Below are 19,597 nucleotides of genomic sequence, written 5' to 3'. Positions count from 1 at the left end.
TTTATTTTTGCCATTAATGGCTTTAAAAGTCGCTTGATGACATAAGGTGGTGCCTTGGGTATTAGCCTAGCTGATTATTATCATTATTTATAAAGTCCAATTTACGAATAACGATGAGGAAAAAACTATTAGCGTCTGCTTTAGCCGCTACCTATCTAGGTTTCAATGTCGAACCTCGTCGAACCATGGGTGTAGCGATAGTTTTCGGTTGCGAATACTACTCACGCCTTAATAATATGTTTTTCCTAATAAAAAAGATTTTACGACACAGTCAACTAATACCTGTCATAACAGAAATTGTAAATATATTACAGCCATCTCTAGATTATTAAGCAGACGCTAGTTTTTCGAATTCGAAGAGCTTTACTAATTAATAGTTCAAAAGTGAATCAAGGGATGGCGCCACGGTTTCAGCTGTCAAGCGTTTGTAGCTTGCAAAGATTTTTCCCTCTATGAGGAGTTCTATGCAAAGCGATGTTTAATTTAAAAATGAAATTATTTCGCCGCCTTAATACTAGACTTTCTACCGGTTCTTCTTTGGAAAAATTCCTCTTTTCGTTACCGTAGTGTAATTGTTATAAATCCATCCATTGTTTAAATAAAATATTTTATTTAATAATTATTTCCTGAATGTTTTATTAAACCGAGCTAATATTAATATTTTGTGTTATTTAATTTTTTAAATTATTGCCTAAGAAATTCTCAGGTATTTAAGAATTATATTTCCCATAATTTAGTATAAATTTGGGAAATAATGTGAAAGCTAAATTATTTAAATGTAAATTCAAATTTCAGAGGGTGGGTCGACATTTTACCAACCTTTTAATATAGGCGTATTTAGAAGGCAGGGATCTCACATTTGAGTTTTGAGATTGTGCGCTCGTAGCAAACGATGGTGTATTAAGTTTTACTTTTGGTTAGCAGCGTTGCAAGATATACGATCCGGATCGTATTTGTACGATTATTGAACGATTGAACCAAAGCTTTATATTCTTTGATTGAACCCGCGGTACGAAGGTTGGTTAGGCCATGGCCAACTTTGACACTCGCACAATTGTGGCCCAGCCATTCGCCGCGAAATTCCACGAACAAGGATTTTCCCGCTATAAACTATCGGCGTTCAGTGCCACGCTCGTTTTTTTATTGGCTTCAATGCAAAAACTATTATAAAACTAATTTTCCGCTAGGGGCGCTCGACACCGAGAGATATTTTTGTTCGTAGATTCAAAGAGTATGGAGGTAGGTTAACATAAAAACTTCAACGAATGGGCTGGCCGCTATTGGGCGAGTTGGCCGTGGTTAGGTACTTAAATAAATCATCCCATAGAAATAGAAATCGCCAAGAAGAAATATTTCCGAGAGCCAGGAACCGTAAGCTATTGTTTATATAGTTCTTGTATACCATATTATGTCTATGTGTTGTACGAACTAAATAGGCTGTGGTGGAACTTGGAAGTGGGTGAATGTGTGATACTATATTACCCACTTCCAAGTTCCACGGCCAACTATGATCAAATTCTACCACGCTATACCGAGTAATCAAAGCTGGCCATACTTGTGTACTATAATTTTCTAGAAAATTCGTCAATTTTGGGGCTTCGATACTATAATTTCAGTTTTGGGACCTGGCAACGCTGTATCTAAGCCTAATTTACTTTCATAGAGGTGCTTGTCGTATATCATGAAAACTAAATTGACTATTAATCCGTAATAATGAGCCAAATTGAGTTTTTGCCAGTCGAGGTGGTGTTGCGTTGGGTTCAACCTGGTGATATCATAGAGATCAACAGAGGACCTTATATTCATTATACAGTTTATTCTGGAAAGAAACAAGTAATACATTATGCCCCAAATATAACTGACCAACAAGCTGAGAAGTATGGCATTGGGAACTGTTGTGGAATAGAATTATTTGGAGCTTTATTTCCGGGCACGGAATTTAAAGCAGTATGCAGAGAAGAAAACATACGGAAAGTTGCAGGGCTTGACTATATTAGAATTAATAACAAGGAGAACGAAGCTAGAGCAAAACATATCGAATGTCGTCAAACATCAGAAACGCTTAAAATTGCTCGAGAAGAGATTGGCATGGAAGTAAAATACCACTTTATGAATAATAATTGTGAAAAAATGGCCACACGGTGTAGATACAAATGCAATGGTTGGAGTAACCAGAGTGACGAACTAATGAAAAGTATAATTCGGTACATTAGTTTGAAGTGTGGTCATCTCCTTGAATTTCTTCGTGAACATCAACATGAGATAAAATATCTAGTTGGTCAAGTTTTAGTTAACTATGTGCCTATTGATAAATAAGTTGCCTTATGTATAAGTATGTTTTGTGTACATTACGATAAATAAGACTACCAGATATATTATAATTGTAAAATTCTTAGAAAAAAATGTTGTCCTAAACTTGTTCAATGATTTTAATCAATTCCAAAATATTAAATACATTCTTTGAAATTACTATACATTCCTGTATACATTGGAGCACCCAGAAAAACCTTAAAGGGGGGATTTGATGGAAGACTGTTGTAAAAAATTAAGTGTAATCTTGGTAATAGCAAAAGTGGATATATCCACTTTTGGTAATAGGTGCTTCAATAAAACTTCTTGAAGGAAATTGCCAAGAAGTAATATTTTCAAGAGCCAGGACCTGAAAGCATAGACGAAGAACCCGTTCTTTGTCTATACTGAAAGTCACTGTTTATCTAGGAGCAACAAACACAAGGAGAACGCAGCTAGCCTTTAAACACGCTAACGCCGTGTTGTGTACAAATTTCATTGGACGAGCCTTTACACTGAACGTTTTACGGTCTAGGAGAAGACAATTTCCGAATTCTTCCCTTCCGACGGCAGCACTTGCTGACATCGGTCATTTGTAGTATTTTAATTGTCATATTACATCAATTAGTTATACCATAAGTAACATAATAACAATGAGTATGTTAATTCGAACTGATTTTCAGAGCTGTTGATAAATTTATGGTTAGTTCTCAGCACAGAGCCCCTAGTGTCTAAATATGCCCAAGTCGAAATATTCTACTATCAAGGCGAAAGGCGAGAATGTCAGTGTTTTGCATTAAAACCATAGGCTTCGTGCGTAGTTTAAATTTTGGTTATAAGTATCGCCGCCTACCGACCGAATTTTTAAGTGAACATATAAAAGCTGTCTGCTCGTTCAAAATTATATCTGCACAACTGCCTAAAGCTCAACCGAAAACCGGCGCGAGCTTCTCCGAGGTAGCTCCTTTGATCTAGCGTCTGCTACAGACAAATTAAAGTCATAAGAACGTTTTTTCTTAATAAACTTATCAAAATACAAGCAAACGATGGAAAATCTGTATTAAAATGTTAAGTATCATTATTTATAAAGTTAATTTTACGAATAACGATGAGGAAAAACTAATATCGTCTGCTTTAGCCGCTACCTATCTAGGTTTCAATGGCAAACCAAAGGGGGCGTAGCGATATTTTCGGTCTAGAATTTTGTACAAGTTGTTTTCGGTCTAGAATTTTGTACAAGACAAGATTGTAGACAATAAGGACCCTTCTACTAGCTAGAGTAATTAACGATGTGACGTATAAACATGTGTATAATCCCTTTAAAGAGAGTAGAAACTAAAACGAAATATCTTCTGCTAACTTATTTTTAACGTAACTAGCGCCAATTCCTGCTAACAGTTGGGCGAAATTAACTTGCTTCGAGAAGTTTCGTTAATTAAACCTAGGAGCAACCATTTTTATGGGAGCAACAAACACAGCACCCTCCTAGATTAAGGGGGAAGTCAGCAATAACTCTAGAAATAAGACCTTAATTCTTACGACACTTCCTAATTCTACAATAATTAAGATATTAAACCTCGGTTTTTTGCATAATTTTGTTAGAAAACTTAACTAGTCAATGATTGAAGATTCGAATTTCTTTTTAATATTTAATTTTAAATATTTTACAGACTATAGTATTTGGAAACTGGCGGCCTTGAAAAAATCTTAACTAGTGAACCGATTTTTAAAATTAAAACTGTTCTCCGTAGGTTTGACATAAATCTTGTTTACGATTGAAAATGACACCGCTAGCCAAAGGAACTAATTTTATATTCAATTAAAACCATATTTTTGTGTAGTTAGCCTAACTGACGTGAGAGGTCGCTACGTTCTTGGTGAGCGACTTTCTTAAAAATAGTAAAATTCAAATGTAACGAGCTAAAGTATCGTTTTATTCCGCGAGCTAATATTTCAGCGCGAGTACGTTTTTTAAATGAGCGCGCTCTGTTTTCAACTTTAACAGTACAATAAGTTTAACCAAAGATAATATAACTACGTAGCCTAGATTGGAAATCAAGCTCCTTGCACGTAATGCAGGCTCTTACTGAGTTCCCGGCGGAAGTCGGAAAAAACTGTCTCCATAGAATAAAATTACGTAATAAAAAGACTGGATACTTCATGGCCATGAAGTATCCAGTCTTTTTATTACGTAATTTTATTTTATTTTAAATTCTAAAGCCATGGCAGGTAAAACCTTTCAAATTTTAAATTGTCTCCATAGAAGTTTTAGTGAAAATTGCGCCGTGGTTTTTGACTTGCGGTTTTCAAGATACCAGATATTTTTGCGTTATATGGTTTTAAAACAATAATGGATCATGCCTTTAGCTCAAAAAATTTGCTAAACGAAAGAAAACTAAAGGTGAGTAATATAATTTTGGGTTATCTACTGAAATTCCTTATTTCTCACCTTGCTATGGAGCCCGATTTTTCCGACTTCCGGCGCGAACTCAGTAAAAGCCTCACGATAAAACGGGCTATCGAGAAACGCCGAGATTTCGAATCTAGGGTACATGGTTATATTATCTTTGGTTTAACCATAAGTTAATGATACCTCTAAGTAGACAAATGGCTATGCTGCCTATGGCGGATATGCTTGTCCAAATTGAATTATGTCTCTCCGTACTGCGTATCAAAGTAGCCTTAACATAGACTTGGAACTGCCGAAGCTGACGTTTCTTTAATCCCGTTGGGTGCAAGGCTAGCTTGAACTTCCCCAAAAGAGATAAATTCCGGTATTCCCTTAGAAAATTCGTTCCCCCCACAGAGGACAAAGAACGTTTTTTTGCTACACTCTTTTTAGAAACGTTTACTGGGCGCCGCCATTATCGTACAGACAACCATTGAGCAAGCCCTCTACCACAGAAATTTCTTCCCCCCAAAACCGGTTTTTTCATCACCCTCCCCGTAGACTGTAAGGTAATGGCGGTCGATTGCGGAGGTGCGTTTAAGAGTATAGTTTCATTCTCGACCGCACAGCGGCGCTGGGTCCGAGATATTTTTCAAAACTTTCATTTTCGCGGGAATCGGAGAGACAAGATTTGACATCACATTTTCTGGACAAAGATTCCACCTTGAAAGGGCTTATTTGTCTACTTAGAGGTATCATTAACTTATGGTTTAACTAAATCACGTGAAATTGAAATAAAAATATTTTTCTGACAACACCAGCAAGAGACGTGTTTCAGCGCCATCTCTTATATATTCCCAGAAACAGAAAACCACTTACTTCCGCCTTAAACGACCGTGTATTTGTATTTTGATGTTGGTAATCAACGTATTATTAATGGGTACGTTCAGAAACAGTCAACGGAAAAAAACCCGATGGAATTACATTTTCCACCAATGAGCTTTTTTTTCATAATGACGTCGTTAGTTCCTGAACGCTTTTAATCCGTCATCGGTGTTTTTTAAAATGGCGTAGCATTTATAGTAGTTTTACGTCAGTAATGACGTCAGTCATCGGAAAAACCGACTATCTCTTTCGGTGACTTCGGTGTCTCACCGATGACTATCGTGACGTCAATACCCGAAATTTAAATGCCGTTCAGTAAAACACCGGTGTGAGCGGTGACTCAGCGGACTCACCGGTGAACGTTTCTGAACGCAGCCATTATTTCATACAATTTATTTTTAAGCACGTGGAAAACTACCACGCAATATATTTATCTGATTTTAAAAAGATAAGTTTTTGAAGTTAGGCTTAAAGTAACATGCAATTTTTAATGGTTTTTTTGTGCATTTTTGCTTTAACATTAAAAAGAGATTCGACGAAATTAAAGTTGATAACGAAAAGCTACGAGTTAGTTAACCTTCAAATTGGCAAAGCAATAGAATTGGAACGTTTTTCTCGTACACCGATCCATGGATGCCCTTCTAATTCTGGATTAGTCACTCCCATCGTCTCTGGTCAGAGGAAATTAGGTTTTAGGCTAGTCTTCAAGGCTTTCAACTACACATTCAATGTCAAAACCATATACATCTCTAAACCTAGCGTATTGAACAGCGTCAGCGTTTTCGATGTTTTTGGGGAAAACACAGTGGAAACGAAAGTACTGAATACAACGGAATTGAGTTTTTTTACTGGACGTGTAGAGGGTAGATACCATTGCGACGTCAATGGTTACTTGTCAAATGGTAACCTCACAAGAGTAAGGGCAACAATTTCGTGTCCTTCGGATGACTTTTACTTGGAACCAACCCTACCAACTGTTGAATACCATGGGGCAAACTGTTCATCGTTTACTTCCGTCGTTTACAGGAAAAGTGACGCTTTGGAAGACGTCTGTCCTTATTTGAATGGTAAATGCGGCTATTCCAGGTTAAAATATTTACTTAAATGTCAGATTGGATTAATATTGTGTACACTGAATAGGAAACGGAACCGGCCATTGCCTCTTTTATGAAGCTAAAGGAGTCCATGCCAGAATACGGGAAAACATTAATTTTCCAAAGAAATATAAAAGCTCAAATTTAACTATTCGAGCTATGAAACAGGATTACCGTAGCAGAGTATGTGGTATGCACATTGTAGCGGATCACACGTTCTATCGTTTTTACGGAAGCACCGAAGCCCTGGTTCTACAAGAAATGACAACGATTTTTCAAGAATCTGATAAAATTTACAGGTGAAAATAAATTATACGGGTTAAACGGGTGAAAAGGTCGTTAACATTTGATTAATATAGAGCCACAGACTTCAACGGTGATGGTAAGGGCGACGGAATAGGCCTCAAAATTAAGAAAATATCAATATTTAAAGATGATGGTAATCCTTATTTTTTGCACCAAGAAGGCATTCCCTCGGACGTACGTTTCTACTTTCATAGTATTTTATTTTAATACTTCATTTATTTTCACAAATCTTTGAAATAGGCTGTACTCGACGCTATAAGCAATTGGGCAGCCAATGAAGATGATTTCTGCTTGACAGTTGTGTTCACGCATCGAGATTTTTCCCCGGAACAGACAATCGGCCTGGCGTGGGTAGGAAAACCTAACCGGAGATTTGGGGTTGGAGGACTATGCGACACGGTTCAAAATTTTCAAAATAAAGGAAAAATACGAATGAACACCGGAATGGTGACCAATGTTAACGGCCGAAATATCCTTCCAACGGGAATTGCCACAATCACCTTTGCCCACGAAGTGGGCCACAGTTTTGGCGCGGAGCACGACAAGGATACGTGCGCATCATCCGATCCTGACAAGAACTACATCATGTTTCCCTCCGCTAATATGCCGAAAACGAAGCGCAATAAAATGTTTTCTCCTTGCAGCATTAGTATGATGTTACCCGTTGTTAGGAACAAAGTATATTACGGTAGTTTGCCATTACCCAGATCGAATAATCATTTTTAAATTTAATGGTTAGGGAAGCTGCTTAGAGGTTGACGAAGGAGTTCAATGTGGGGACGGCGTCGTGCAACTTGAATCGGAAGAGTGCGACTGCGGGATGAATCCGGAGCAATGTCAAATAGTGGATCATTGTTGCGTTCCCGCTCAATCACGCACTGAACAACCATGCACGCTTGCCAGAGGAAAAGGAGCTCAGTGCAGTCCGGTCAAGAACCCGTGTTGCGAACGAAACTGTCGTTTCTCACGGGCCAGGAAACCGTGTTCCACAGTGCGAAATGAATGTACGCAAAACGGAATTTGCAACGGTCTTAATTCCAAGTGCCAAGAAGGACCACCTGTTCCAGACGGAACACCCTGCGCTGGGACGTCCAGCGTCTGTTTTCGTGGAAACTGCGATAGAACTATTTGCTCCTTCGTCCAACTAAGCGTTAGTACCCTTTTTTTGGCAGTTTAATAACTTTTTGACCAAGGGCACTCCTTACTTCATTCCTAGGATTGTCAGTGTACAGCTCCGGAAAATGAGATATGCTCCGTTTGTTGCCTTAGTGAAGATGGAATTTGCGCACCAGCCGACGCGATGGGTCTTGTCACTCCCGACAGAAGACGATTTTTGCGTTTAATCGGATCTCCTTGTAACCAAGGGGCAGGATCTTGTAACGCGTAAGTGTTCATGATACGCTCTGAATTATTACATACGAACGTCCTAAATTTCTACAGCGAGGGTTCTTGCGGTGAAAAATTGTGTCCAATTGTTGCCGCCGACGAAGGGCTCGTGACTGGAACCTCGGGGAAAAGTTGGATGGCGAATAACTGGTACTACATCTTGGTTGGTTTAGTATTGTTACTACTCATCGCTGGTTTGGGGATAGGTGTGTACCTGGTTGGTAGACACAGGAAGAAGGTGAAAGCAATGCATAAGGATGTTAAAACCACCACGGCAGCCATAGCAGCGAATCCCAAAGGGAAAAACCTTTCGAGACACACTCAGGTCTTTGTCTTTACTTTTAATGCCACTTTACCTACCTTGAACAACATTTTCACGGCTATTTCTATTTGAGGTCCAGCATTAGCTGAAGTTCAGAAAATCAATCTCCCAGCGTTTAGGTAGCTTGACAGCGTTGCTCGAGACATAGCCGAAGCCAAGGGGAAATGGGATTGGGATACAATCCCTTCAAACATTTTCCAGATTTGGCCAATTTTAGTAGAGTAGCGAAATCGAAATTTCTACGACCTTATCATAGTTAGCAAACATAAATTTTTATCTATGAGAGGCTTTCGTTAGCCACACACTCCCCCCCCCCCCCTCCTTGGGTTTGGAAGTCTGAAAAGTTGGCTCAAGAGTTGTCCCACTCCCAAAAGAGGCACTGCACTACGCCTCGGCTCCGAGTGAATTGACCTGTAACTCTATCATCCGTAACTTATAATTGTATTCGCCTACCCACAGACCCAAGTCGCCCGTCTGAAAGTATTTTTTCCAACTGTCTCGGTGGACGAAATCATTCTGGTAGCTGAAAATGGCCGTTCCGAGGAGGACATGATCAACCAACTCTCGGCCAGGGGTCACCCCATAAAAACGACGTTTAAGAAAACGGGCAAAATGAAAGAGAAAAATGAGGTGAAAACCCCCAAGCCTCAGCCTGATCACGAGTCTTCGACGAAGGACCGTTCTAGGCACGCTAATCGTAAGTCTCCGCCAAATAAGGAGACCGATAATCGTAAACGCCGTGTGAATTAAAACATCTCTCAATTGTTTCTCGCTCGTTATTTAATCTCTAATGTATCTATAGTACGTTTTCAATAAATCGTTTCATCTTATTCGCATCTTTATTTCTAAGAAATCTAAAAGTAACCGGTATCAGGAATCCATTACTCAACCAGGAAAATGGTTATATTCATATTTTTATTTCGTCATTATGACGTCTGATCATACGTTCAGTTTATTATACGTCTGATTAGTTCAAAAAATTGTATGGAAAACGTCTATACCTAACGAGTAATGGGAAAAACGACGAAAATTATAAGGAAGGCGACGCACTTGAACCTTTAAAATAAGTAATAGACATTGTCGAAAATGAATTACGAACCTTGAATTCTTACTTTATTTCAAATATTATTTCAAATTTTAAACTTCAAATAATCTAATAAAACAATCAGTGTTAAACGAAAGAGGGCATTTTCGTTACTGACGTTTTATACGCCACGTTTTAACGGTCAGACGCGTTGCTCTCGTCGAGGTATGAATTCCTGTTACAGTATGAACCTTGGCTACATTATATATTAGAGAGGTTAAGCCAGCACCCGAAAACGTGTAGGAGGAACTTGTTGGAGTGTACGCGTACCTTTGTGTGTACAGCTCGCACTTCATACAAGTTTCCCCTACAAGTTTTCTTGACATTTTCTGGTGTAGGCTTAACCGGTCTAATGTAAACGTAAAACAGATAGCTACAGATTATTATTATGGTCGATTGAGGAAAACCGCTCAAGGCTCAAAATCTTTTCAAATCTTTTCCCTTTATATAATAACTTTAATGTTCAAGTATACCTTCGAAAAGCATTTGTACGTGACTCTTGCCCGGTAGCAAAATTGAAAAATTATATTTTCGATATGTAAAATAATAAAGTTGATTTCGTTTATAATTCTTATCTATGATTCTCCGTAAGCATTATCTAATCTCCTCTTAAGATAAATTTCCAAAATTTGAATTGTCGATAAAAAAAATTATATTATCTTATTTTATCGCTATCTCAGAGACCTTTCAAGTGAATTTGCGCAATTTCTATCGTCGGCGACTGGGGTATATCTATCGTTATACGTTTTAATGAAAATTAAAAATGTTAAAGTTAATGTGGCCGTTTTTTGGGTGTGTTCGAATTTTGTCTGCGATTCTTTACGGGAGCTCTAAAATTTTGTACGTCATTCTCGGGAAAGAAAGTAAGTGTGTCTTTTATACGAGGGAAATTCAAATTTTTTATTCTTGGTACCGTATATTTTCTTCGATGTAGGTTTATTTCAAGTTCTGTGGGAACTAGGTTTGACAGTAAGTCGATCCGACAAACCTCGCGTTTTAAATTACCCGGCAAATAATTCCGACGACCTTGAAATAAATGGAATTAAAATTTCACCTATAGAGAAAAACCTGGAACTGCGTCGTTGCTTAAAACAAAATGTAAGTGAATTTATTAAAATGAAAAACATGTCGACTCCGTATAGTGTCTCACTTATTTTGCATCGAATGTGGGCGGAGAAGTCATTAAAAAGCTTTATATTCAGGAATCCGATAATATCCTCATATACGGATGTCATATTGGCAAAAAACAAAGACTGGTCGTTCGTTTATCGACCAATGGGCAGTTATCGCTGGCCTGCTTATTTTTGCGTCTATCGAATAACAAGTTCTACACGATTCCTGATATCCGAATCCACAATTCTCCCCGAACCGACTTGGATTCGTTTGTCGGAAACGGTTTGAGAATAAGATGCCTGTCGCCGATGAGAAAGTGGCATATTTCTTTCGTTGGAATCCTCGAGTATGTATAATTTTCCTCAAAAACCGTGTCTATAATCATCGCTAACAGTTGCCCCCCCCCCATAAATCTCACGCAGAGAAACTGATTCATACAGCAACAAGAGATACGTTAACGCTAAACTGGGTTTCTAGTAAGATGAAATTGTTATCGCGTAACGTGGTTCGACGTGGGTTAACATCGGACACTCTTTTTCAGCTGGACGTTCTCTTCGTTTGTGCACGATCTTCAGTCTGACATGTCAAATGCAAAATTGGCTGAGTTCTTCGCTGGTCAGAAAGGATTGAATCCGCTAAAGCTAGTGAAATCTTACGCGTAATTGTTTTACCTATTTGGTTTTTCTTGTCCATTTCTGGAGTAGTGTTATTACGTTTTTTCGCGTGTAGTTTCGTCAGGAACTTGGACTGTTTCGTTCAATCTGGAAACATTATTGGCTCTGTAAAAATTGACGGCGGGGAAGAGGAACAAGTTACCTTGTGGGGAGCCCGCAGGAGAAGTGTCGGTGAGGGAACGGATTTTTTTCTAATTAGTTCGGTTTAGTGAAGTGTTATTTTTTTTAGAAGTGGAAAGTGATTCCCCAGACCGAAATACAGAAATTATAGCATACACTAAGGTACTGTAGATAAAAATTTAGTGAAAATAGTATTATATAGTGTTGTTTAAATAATACCGAATGTTCAAGGATGGTCAAATGTTTCACTTCGGTTCCAAAGAACTGTTTCCGTATCCTAAAAGGTTGGCGCTTTATTTTACATACATTACAAGCGTTTAGAATACAACACTTGGTTTATAGAATGAAGTTTGGATTTGTGGTTTTGAGGAACTCTTTGTCCTACTGCCTGTCCAAAGTACTTTTCTTCTGCAACAAAGACGATCGCGTCAAAGAAGCGGTTCTTTCTACCGGTATTTATGCCTTTATTTATTTTTATCATCCCACTATTGATTACATTTCCGCCACACCAACTGCAGGTGAATTTGACTTTCGTATTAACTTCGGTAAAAATACGGACGAGATCGATTGGCCAGTCGGATATCTTTCAAACAACAACCAATTCGTCAATGTTACGTTTTCGTCCATCGCTTTGCAAGAAGACATTGGCGAAGCCCTGGTGCTTCAGACCAATAGGTCGGCAGCTAAAGAACTTATTAACATTTCAGTCCATATATTTACAAATTTAAAATGATTGGAAATCTTCTGATATAGGAAAAACGTATCTTCCGTCAATTTACCAGCGCCTTCAACTTGCCTCTTACCCTTAAGTAAGTCCCATTTCTTTTTCCCTCGGGATATTTGACTCTAATTAATAACGAGGCGAAATGCAGAGAACGAAATGCAGTTGAAATCGGAGGTTCACGAGGTAGTATCGCTGTCTGAAATTCCGTGTCACCATCCGAGCTTGACTGGTGGTAAAGGCTCGTCTCTGGCTAGTCTTTACGGCCTCAAAAATCAAATAAAGCCTGTAATTTCCATTTATAGACTTTAATTTTCTTTCTAAAAGGGAGTCTTTCACTATGCATTTAATTATTTGTATTTACCCTATTAGAGCTACGAAGTTCCAAATGCGGTTGTGGTAACTACACTGGCTTACGAACATTTTTCGAAGAATAGTGATATACACTCGTTAACCAAATCTTTGGAAGATATTGTGTGGTAAATTTCCCCACTTAGAAATGTATTAAGTCCACGAACAAATTACAATCCAGTACCTTTCTTACAGGAATACCAATAGCGACAATAAAGAAATCGAAACGAAGTGTGATAGGTAATTAAGTTTGAAACTACCCCGAGTTAAGCAAGTATATGGTTAAATATTAAAAAAAAATATTCGCGAATAGAGTTTCGGAAGCCATCGGAGTGAAGGCTTTACCGGCAGCACTAAAAAATCGTATTGAAGAAAAACTAGAACACGTTTTTGGTGTTGAGTTTCGTGCTAAACGATTCGCCGTTCGTTCGTCAGCTTCAGGTACAGATATATTACGATTATTAAATGTATCTAACCAGATGCGAACTCTGATGTTCATTATCTGCTGAACAGGAGAGGACTCTGAAGATATGTCAGCTGCTGGTCAGATGAAAACCTTCTTGGGTCTCGTTGGAATGGATAGAGTAAATGCTAGGGACTAGATTTGGATTTCTTGAATGCCGTCTTAGGATTGTTTTCTAAAAAAAAAAACCGTTTTCTTCAGATTATTGAAGCTGTGGTAGAATGTTGGGCGTCACAATTTTGTTTCACCGCTGTGCAATACAAAAGGTGCAATTCCACTCTATTTAAATTCAAATACTTATTCAATTGTATATATCTAGACAAAACGGTCAAGAACTAAATATGCCAATGGCGGTAGTTATTCAAGAAATGGTTCCAGCTGAAACCGCGGGTGTCCTTTTCACCTGCGATCCCGTTACTGGAAACACCGACAGAATAACGATTACTTGTAATTATGGGATCGGAGAGGTATGTCGGGCTCGGTTCAAACTTGATAATATACCGAGAAAGCTGGGATACGTTAATACCCTTATCTTTTACGAATAAAAGTCTGTAGTGTCGGCCTCAGCGGATCCCGATACGATTGTATTCAACAAAGACGCTGAGAATAATTTGGAACTTAAATCGGTTTTCATCGGCGAGAAGAATTCCATGACTGTTATGACGGGTAGGTTTTTAACCTTCCTTTGAACACTAAAGCGTTCATAGCGTTCAAAGCTCTATCAAATGATTTCAGATGCAAATGGCGTTCAGGATAGCTCGGTAGACCAAGAAAAGAAGGATAAATGCAGCTTATCGGTGAAGCACGCTCAGTCGTTGTCGGAAATAAGCACGAAGGTGTGAAATGTATTTAAGAGCCACTCCTGATCGAGTATGGAATAACGTATTCCTTGTACGTTATGTAGATACAAGAAGCGTATGGATGTCCTGTAGATTTAGAATGGGCCGTCTTGGGTGAAACGATATACGTGTTGCAAGTAAGAATAAAAAGTGTATTTCAAAATATTGAAACTTTTTCTGTAGAACGTAGATTATAAAGCTAATTGCCAATATCTAGGCACGACCAATTACGACATTAGACAAAGAAACTGAGTTTCAAGTGATTCACGACAGTGATTCGCCGATGCGATGCGAAGAGGAGTTTCATACGAGAGCGAACGTTGGGTTAGTTTTCACGGTTCGATAGTTTTCGTGAAAAATGATTCACTGATTAATCTCGTAGAGAAATAATGAATGGACCAGCATCGATCTTCGGGGCGAGTTACCTCACGACTATCGGAAAATGGATGTTCACTGTGAGAAATTTAACGATAATCTTTTCGGAAACTGTTCGTATATTGAAATATTCATTCGTGGACAAAAATAAATACAGCACTACTTCAAAGATGTACACCGTTATATTTTCGTCTGTGAAGAATTTCATCCGAATTTGTGCGCTTATTTGGGAAGTTACGTCTTTGTCGGTATGGGAGCGGTACGTAAAAATACTATTTAAGAGAACCAGAAATCGGAAAATATTTATTTCCACATTAGGAACGCTCGAACTTTCGCCGATAAAATTTAGTTATATTCGCGTAGCAGCGTGGCTGCTGCTATTGTATATTTTAGCACAAAACCGCGCCTGAAACAAAAGTTCCGCTTAAGCGTTCCTCGTGTAGAAAGATTTAAGATACGGTGGACTTTGAAACAATTTACTTTTTTTTACGAACATTTAGTTCGCTCTGCGTTTTTTCCAAAATGGCGTCCGCTCCATAGCTACGGAAGCCACCATGATTTCAGGATTTGGAAAAATCCTCGACGATCAGGATATGCTGGATCAAGCCCATCGCCGCAATAAATACTATCCACAATTTTCAAGTTTAAAAATGACGTTTTTCCATTTTAAGGTATAAACAAGAATGTATTTATTTATACTTAATTTATACTTAATACATATTACATAATGACTATGTTGGAACGATTCGCGGGCATCGTCGCATCCCCCCTCCATGGAGGGGGAGGAAAATAGTCACCGGCGTGCGCTTCAATCGAGACGGAAAATGTTGAATTTAGGGCTGATTTCGTTTTCTTTAGGGTTAAGTACTTACTGTTAGCTCAAGAGGGCGATTCGAAGCATAGCCAAAAATCATCCCAACAAAGTAATTTTCCCGGAGTATAAATTAATACATTATTAGTATAAGTGTGTGAAATTTGCCATTTTTATTCGAAAATAACCTACTATACTCCACGATGACTTTTTACCTATAGAACGTTCTGCTATTAAGGTGGAGGTTGTCCAAAAGCAGGGAAACGTTGAGAAATCTTCGTTACAATCTGCAAAAATGTAAAACCGCGCGTAGCATGTTTGTTAAATCCTTGAAAACGTTTATCAGCAACAAAGAAGTAAGATTTGTATAACCACAGGAAGTATCCATTAGAACATATTTGCTATTTGCAGCCATTCGTTCGTCATTGCGATGCCACAGTATTGTCTAGTTTAGCCAATAACTTCGTCATGTCGATACTAGTTTCTGCCTCAGATGGAAGTCAGTATTTTCCGATTTTGGTATAAACCCGTTACAAACTGCAAAAATAATTAATTTCCCGTTTGATTAGAATGGACAAACGCCGTTTTCAGTGATTTTGCGTTAATACTGTCATCGTGCAAAGAAGTCGTCGAAAGCGCGACGGTTCCATCAGCTATCGAGGTCAGGGGTTTTTCTACTTTCATTTTGAGTTATTTATTTTAATCATTGCCTTTTAAAGGATTTAAGTATAGCTATTAAAAGGTCCATTGATGTAAATGAATTCAAACGAATGACGAAAAAGGTTAGTTACCGCGCGTAGTATTTTTTTTTTTAAATGTAATGTTTTTGAAAATAACACGAGTTTTGAATAAAGTCGGCACTTGGTTGGCTAAAAAGTACAAAGTCGGAAGCTGGTGTCAAGTACCAGATGTTCCTCGATACACACGGGCATAGAGGATTAAACGAGGTTGGTTAAAGATCTTTACTTTCTTTTTAATATTTGAAATCCTTTCAATAGGTTTAATTTACTTAAAATTACGAAATATTTGCTTTATAAATAATGGTATATTTTGTCTTAAAGTTCGACGTTTACCAAAAAACGTGGGAAATGGACGAAACCCTTCTAATTCAAACTCTTCAAGTAAGAGTCGATAACTTCTGTGCAATTAATTAAGTAAATTTAATTAAGGGAATTAATAATTTCACAAGAATATGGTGGGGACGAATATGGAAGAGAAGCAGAAATCTGAATTAAGTACGATCGATACAATTAAAGCGTTGAGTCTACCACTAAATTTTAGAAGCAGGTATGTGTACCTCGACGGTCTTCTGTGTATAATTTTGTACCAACCATTTCTGCTACTATAAACTGCCATAGAAAGAAAAAAAAGTTAGCCACCAGGATCGATGTTACCAAAAATATTTTATTTCATGTTTTATTTTTGCGACTTTTTCGGTTCCTTTTGTGTATTTAAACGAAGTTTGAGCCTGCTCGATTAATATTGAGATTCTACTCAAAGAAATTTATGTTTTATCGTTTTCATCTGTACGACAACCGCGAAGAGGCGATATTTGAGTCTTTGAACACCCTCAAAAACCATTTAATTGATCGAGAATCATTTTTGACAAATCGTTCTCCCTCAATGGGATTGTGGGACACTCTAGTCAATTTGTAACTAGGCCTAACGAAACTGGCGTGCGTGAAGCGTTTCGTGTTAGCGTTTTTAAGGCGGATCATAAAATAGGCAACGTCCCAAATAATTTATCCATATTATATTTCCAAATATGATATTTTATAGTAGCAGGACGGTATACTTTAAAATATTTAACAAAAGGTTATTACAGGTTATATCTGAGATTACTTATTCCCATATGTCGACGACAAGTGGCTTGCAGGGAAATGTCTAAAGTAAGCGATTGTTCGTCTGCTATTGAAATGACCAATTTAAATCACTAATTATTTCATTTGTAAAACCTAGTCTCTTTTCATTTTTACCATTAATAAATTCCGGCACGCGTGTTGGACGACGGCGCGACAAATGGTACTCGAAGGACGCTTACCCAGCGAAGAACTCTTTTTTTTCTTGTCGTATCACGAATTATTTCAACTCTTCGAAACTAGAAACGCCAAATTAGTGCATAAGTATGCTCATCCTTTTGCTATACTTGATCGTCACATAGGAGTGACATCAAATGATATCATTTTTTTATAGAGCAATTCGCCGGAGAGAGCTCTTTCCGAAATTGAAGTCTTTCGATTTCAATCTGATTACTAAAGGATATCCAATTCCGGTAACTCAATTATTTAATTTTCAACATTGCGAATTTCTTTTTAGGTAAGCAACTTCAAACCACGGTTTTATGTATATATATTTTCTTTTTCAGAATAATCTTGAAAACAACAAGGATGGACCAATAGAAGCGTCTTTCACTTTATCAGGTATAACCATAAGTGTATAATATTGTTACACGAATGTGACACATGCAAATGTTTTACTGAGAGCTACTCACAAGACAGACTTCGTCGCCGTTTTGCGTCCACTTGCTAACACGTCACACGTAGTCTTTGACAGCGCCTCGCTAGGGGAGATTTTTTTCTTGTGATGACGTCACTCCGTTACTTGCTCTCAGTAAAATATTCCCTAAAGTGACAAACTTATGGAACAATATTATAGACTTATGGTATAACCTTCTGGTATCAATGAATAGATTGGCAGAAATTTGGTTTTGTGTTTGAACGCGATCTTTCAAATTAATAGGAACCCCTGTCAGTCAAGGCTTCATAAAAGGAGTCGCCAGGGTGGCGGTTACCCTAGAAGAAGCCAAACTCATTCAGGTAAGGAGCGTTTTTGCTATGGCTATCTCAACTTAATATTTTGCCACGCGCGGCCATTTGTCTGATTTGTCCCAGTACGTGCTGCCTCGTTGGTCGAGACAAGTAATATAATCTTACCTATGGAGATAGTCATAAAAATAAACCTTAATTTTTAGCTATTGTTCAGATATTTTGGATTATTAATTTAAGACTGATTATCTATTTTAGAGAGGAGAAATACTCATTGCAAAAGGGACTGACATAGGTTGGAGTCCCTATTTTCCAATGTTGGGGGGCGTAGCCACGGAATTGGGTGGACTCGTATCACATGGTAAACTTTCTTAATTTTTCAAATTGATTTATAAAGTTCAAATGAACCCTTTCATACGTGTATGAAGCCACGCATAGGTGGACTAGAATCAGTTGGATATTCGTCTATTAGGTGACTAAATTATGTAAGAGACGAATATCCTAATTCCCACCAGTCGTTTCAATGTCAATTGTTAATCCATGAACGTATTTATTTTAACTTAGTCGTCAGTGAGAATCTCTGTTTGTTTTGTCCGCGGGCACTAGTGGGGTGGCGGAATGGTTAGCGCTTCAGCACTGGGTGAAAACTCGGAACTACTCTTCCGCGTTGAGTTTGCAAGTTCTCTCCCCCACTGGTTAAAGGGGTTTTCCCCCCAATTCTTCGGTTTCCCCTTCCATAAAAAACTTGTAGAGGTTAACGGTAATAGTTAGTGTTGGGTGCTGTTGCCACCACCCTCCTACGCATTGTAACCCGCCCACCTGGGCATTAAAAGTCGCCAGATGACTTGGGCCTAGCTGATTATTATTATAGCCCCGTATTCCCCCCCCCCCCCCCGCCAGTGAGGGGGACAGGAGGAAAGGGGATATTTTTTGTTTTCTCCTCGAAACGTATTCACGTCAATCACGTCCGACACGACGTAGTTTTAGGGAACCAATTAGATAATGGGTCGATTTGATTGTCATAGTAAGGGGAGGAGTCGATTTCGGGGCTAAGAAGTAGAACGCGAGCAAAGCTAAAAATCGTCTCAACATAGAAATTATCTCTAAGTTTAAATAAATACATTCAATCAGACTTTTGATACATTCTTGTTAATTGCACCGAACACATTTATTAGGGGCTGTCGTCGCGAGAGAGTATGGTCTTCCTTGCGTTGTTGGAGTGGATGGTGCTACCAAAAAAATAAAATCTGGTATAATAGTTAACACTCCTAAGAACATTTCATAAACATAAAAATCAATATTTTTGCAATTTTTTTAGGAGATTTAATTGTTTTGGATGCGAACAAAGGAATAATTCAGAAATTAAACTAAACCAATTTGTTTTAGTTGGTATTCTAAAAATGTACAACTGATATTAAATTTCTTAATTTATATAAATTTTCACGGAATACTCGTTATCCAAACACTTGGACACCTTCACTATGATCGAAAGTAGGGCTTGTGCTACAGGATCGTTTCATAAGAAATCTAAGTTGCTCATTGTTATCGAATGCAGCATCAAATAAAATTTTATTTTTAGCCCCTTGTTTCTTGTAGAAAGCTATCTTCGC

At 38.1% G+C, this 19,597-nt stretch overlaps 2 protein-coding genes across 2 annotated transcripts; both read left to right on the top strand.

Moving 5' to 3' along the window:
• Nucleotides 1–5,899: 5,899 nt before the first annotated feature.
• LOC149947564 (disintegrin and metalloproteinase domain-containing protein 10-like) lies at nt 5,900–9,483 on the top strand. Its single transcript, XM_090171934.1, has 8 exons — nt 5,900–6,630; nt 6,704–6,956; nt 7,017–7,137; nt 7,204–7,641; nt 7,703–8,113; nt 8,180–8,346; nt 8,404–8,674; nt 9,131–9,483. The coding sequence occupies exons 1-8, from the start codon at nt 6,042–6,044 to the stop codon at nt 9,419–9,421; spliced, it is 2,541 nt and encodes an 846-aa protein (XP_090028060.1). The 5' UTR covers nt 5,900–6,041; the 3' UTR covers nt 9,422–9,483.
• Nucleotides 9,484–10,490: 1,007 nt separating this feature from the next.
• On the top strand, nt 10,491–19,424 carry LOC149947563 (uncharacterized). Its single transcript, XM_090171572.1, has 40 exons — nt 10,491–10,618; nt 10,690–10,853; nt 10,958–11,214; nt 11,291–11,344; nt 11,410–11,526; nt 11,598–11,713; nt 11,772–11,824; nt 11,894–11,946; nt 12,005–12,114; nt 12,181–12,337; nt 12,416–12,471; nt 12,535–12,671; nt 12,756–12,862; nt 12,930–12,974; nt 13,048–13,175; nt 13,248–13,318; nt 13,399–13,463; nt 13,517–13,664; nt 13,746–13,863; nt 13,933–14,033; nt 14,102–14,173; nt 14,254–14,360; nt 14,419–14,491; nt 14,569–14,670; nt 14,912–15,082; nt 15,444–15,578; nt 15,634–15,721; nt 15,792–15,883; nt 15,942–16,004; nt 16,077–16,169; nt 16,284–16,343; nt 16,412–16,509; nt 17,048–17,111; nt 17,182–17,345; nt 17,416–17,494; nt 17,588–17,642; nt 17,962–18,038; nt 18,246–18,348; nt 19,163–19,237; nt 19,306–19,424. Exons 1-40 carry the CDS (start codon nt 10,519–10,521, stop codon nt 19,356–19,358), a joined length of 3,981 nt encoding a protein of 1,326 aa, XP_090027698.1. The 5' UTR covers nt 10,491–10,518; the 3' UTR covers nt 19,359–19,424.
• Nucleotides 19,425–19,597: the final 173 nt, after the last annotated feature.

Source organism: Leiobunum rupestre, chromosome 4, assembly GCF_980474605.1.
Source record: "Leiobunum rupestre chromosome 4, qqLeiRupe1.1.hap1, whole genome shotgun sequence".
NCBI lineage: Eukaryota > Metazoa > Arthropoda > Arachnida > Opiliones > Sclerosomatidae > Leiobunum > Leiobunum rupestre.
Note: the sequence above shows the minus strand (reverse complement) of the source record. Positions and strands in the feature narration are given on the sequence as shown.

Excerpts from the sequence above, each read along its gene's own strand:
- LOC149947564 (XM_090171934.1), top strand. The coding sequence starts at position 6,042 with ATGCAATTTTTAATGGTTTTTTTGTGCATTTTTGCTTTAACATTAAAA. Across the intron at positions 6,631-6,703 it reads CGTCTGTCCTTATTTGAATG|GAAACGGAACCGGCCATTGC; the intron begins GTAAATGCGGCT and ends TACACTGAATAG. Across the intron at positions 6,957-7,016 it reads GAATCTGATAAAATTTACAG|AGCCACAGACTTCAACGGTG; the intron begins GTGAAAATAAAT and ends TGATTAATATAG.
- LOC149947563 (XM_090171572.1), top strand. The coding sequence starts at position 10,519 with ATGTTAAAGTTAATGTGGCCGTTTTTTGGGTGTGTTCGAATTTTGTCT. Across the intron at positions 10,854-10,957 it reads GTCGTTGCTTAAAACAAAAT|GAATCCGATAATATCCTCAT; the intron begins GTAAGTGAATTT and ends CTTTATATTCAG. Across the intron at positions 17,112-17,181 it reads CTTGCAGGGAAATGTCTAAA|TCTCTTTTCATTTTTACCAT; the intron begins GTAAGCGATTGT and ends TGTAAAACCTAG.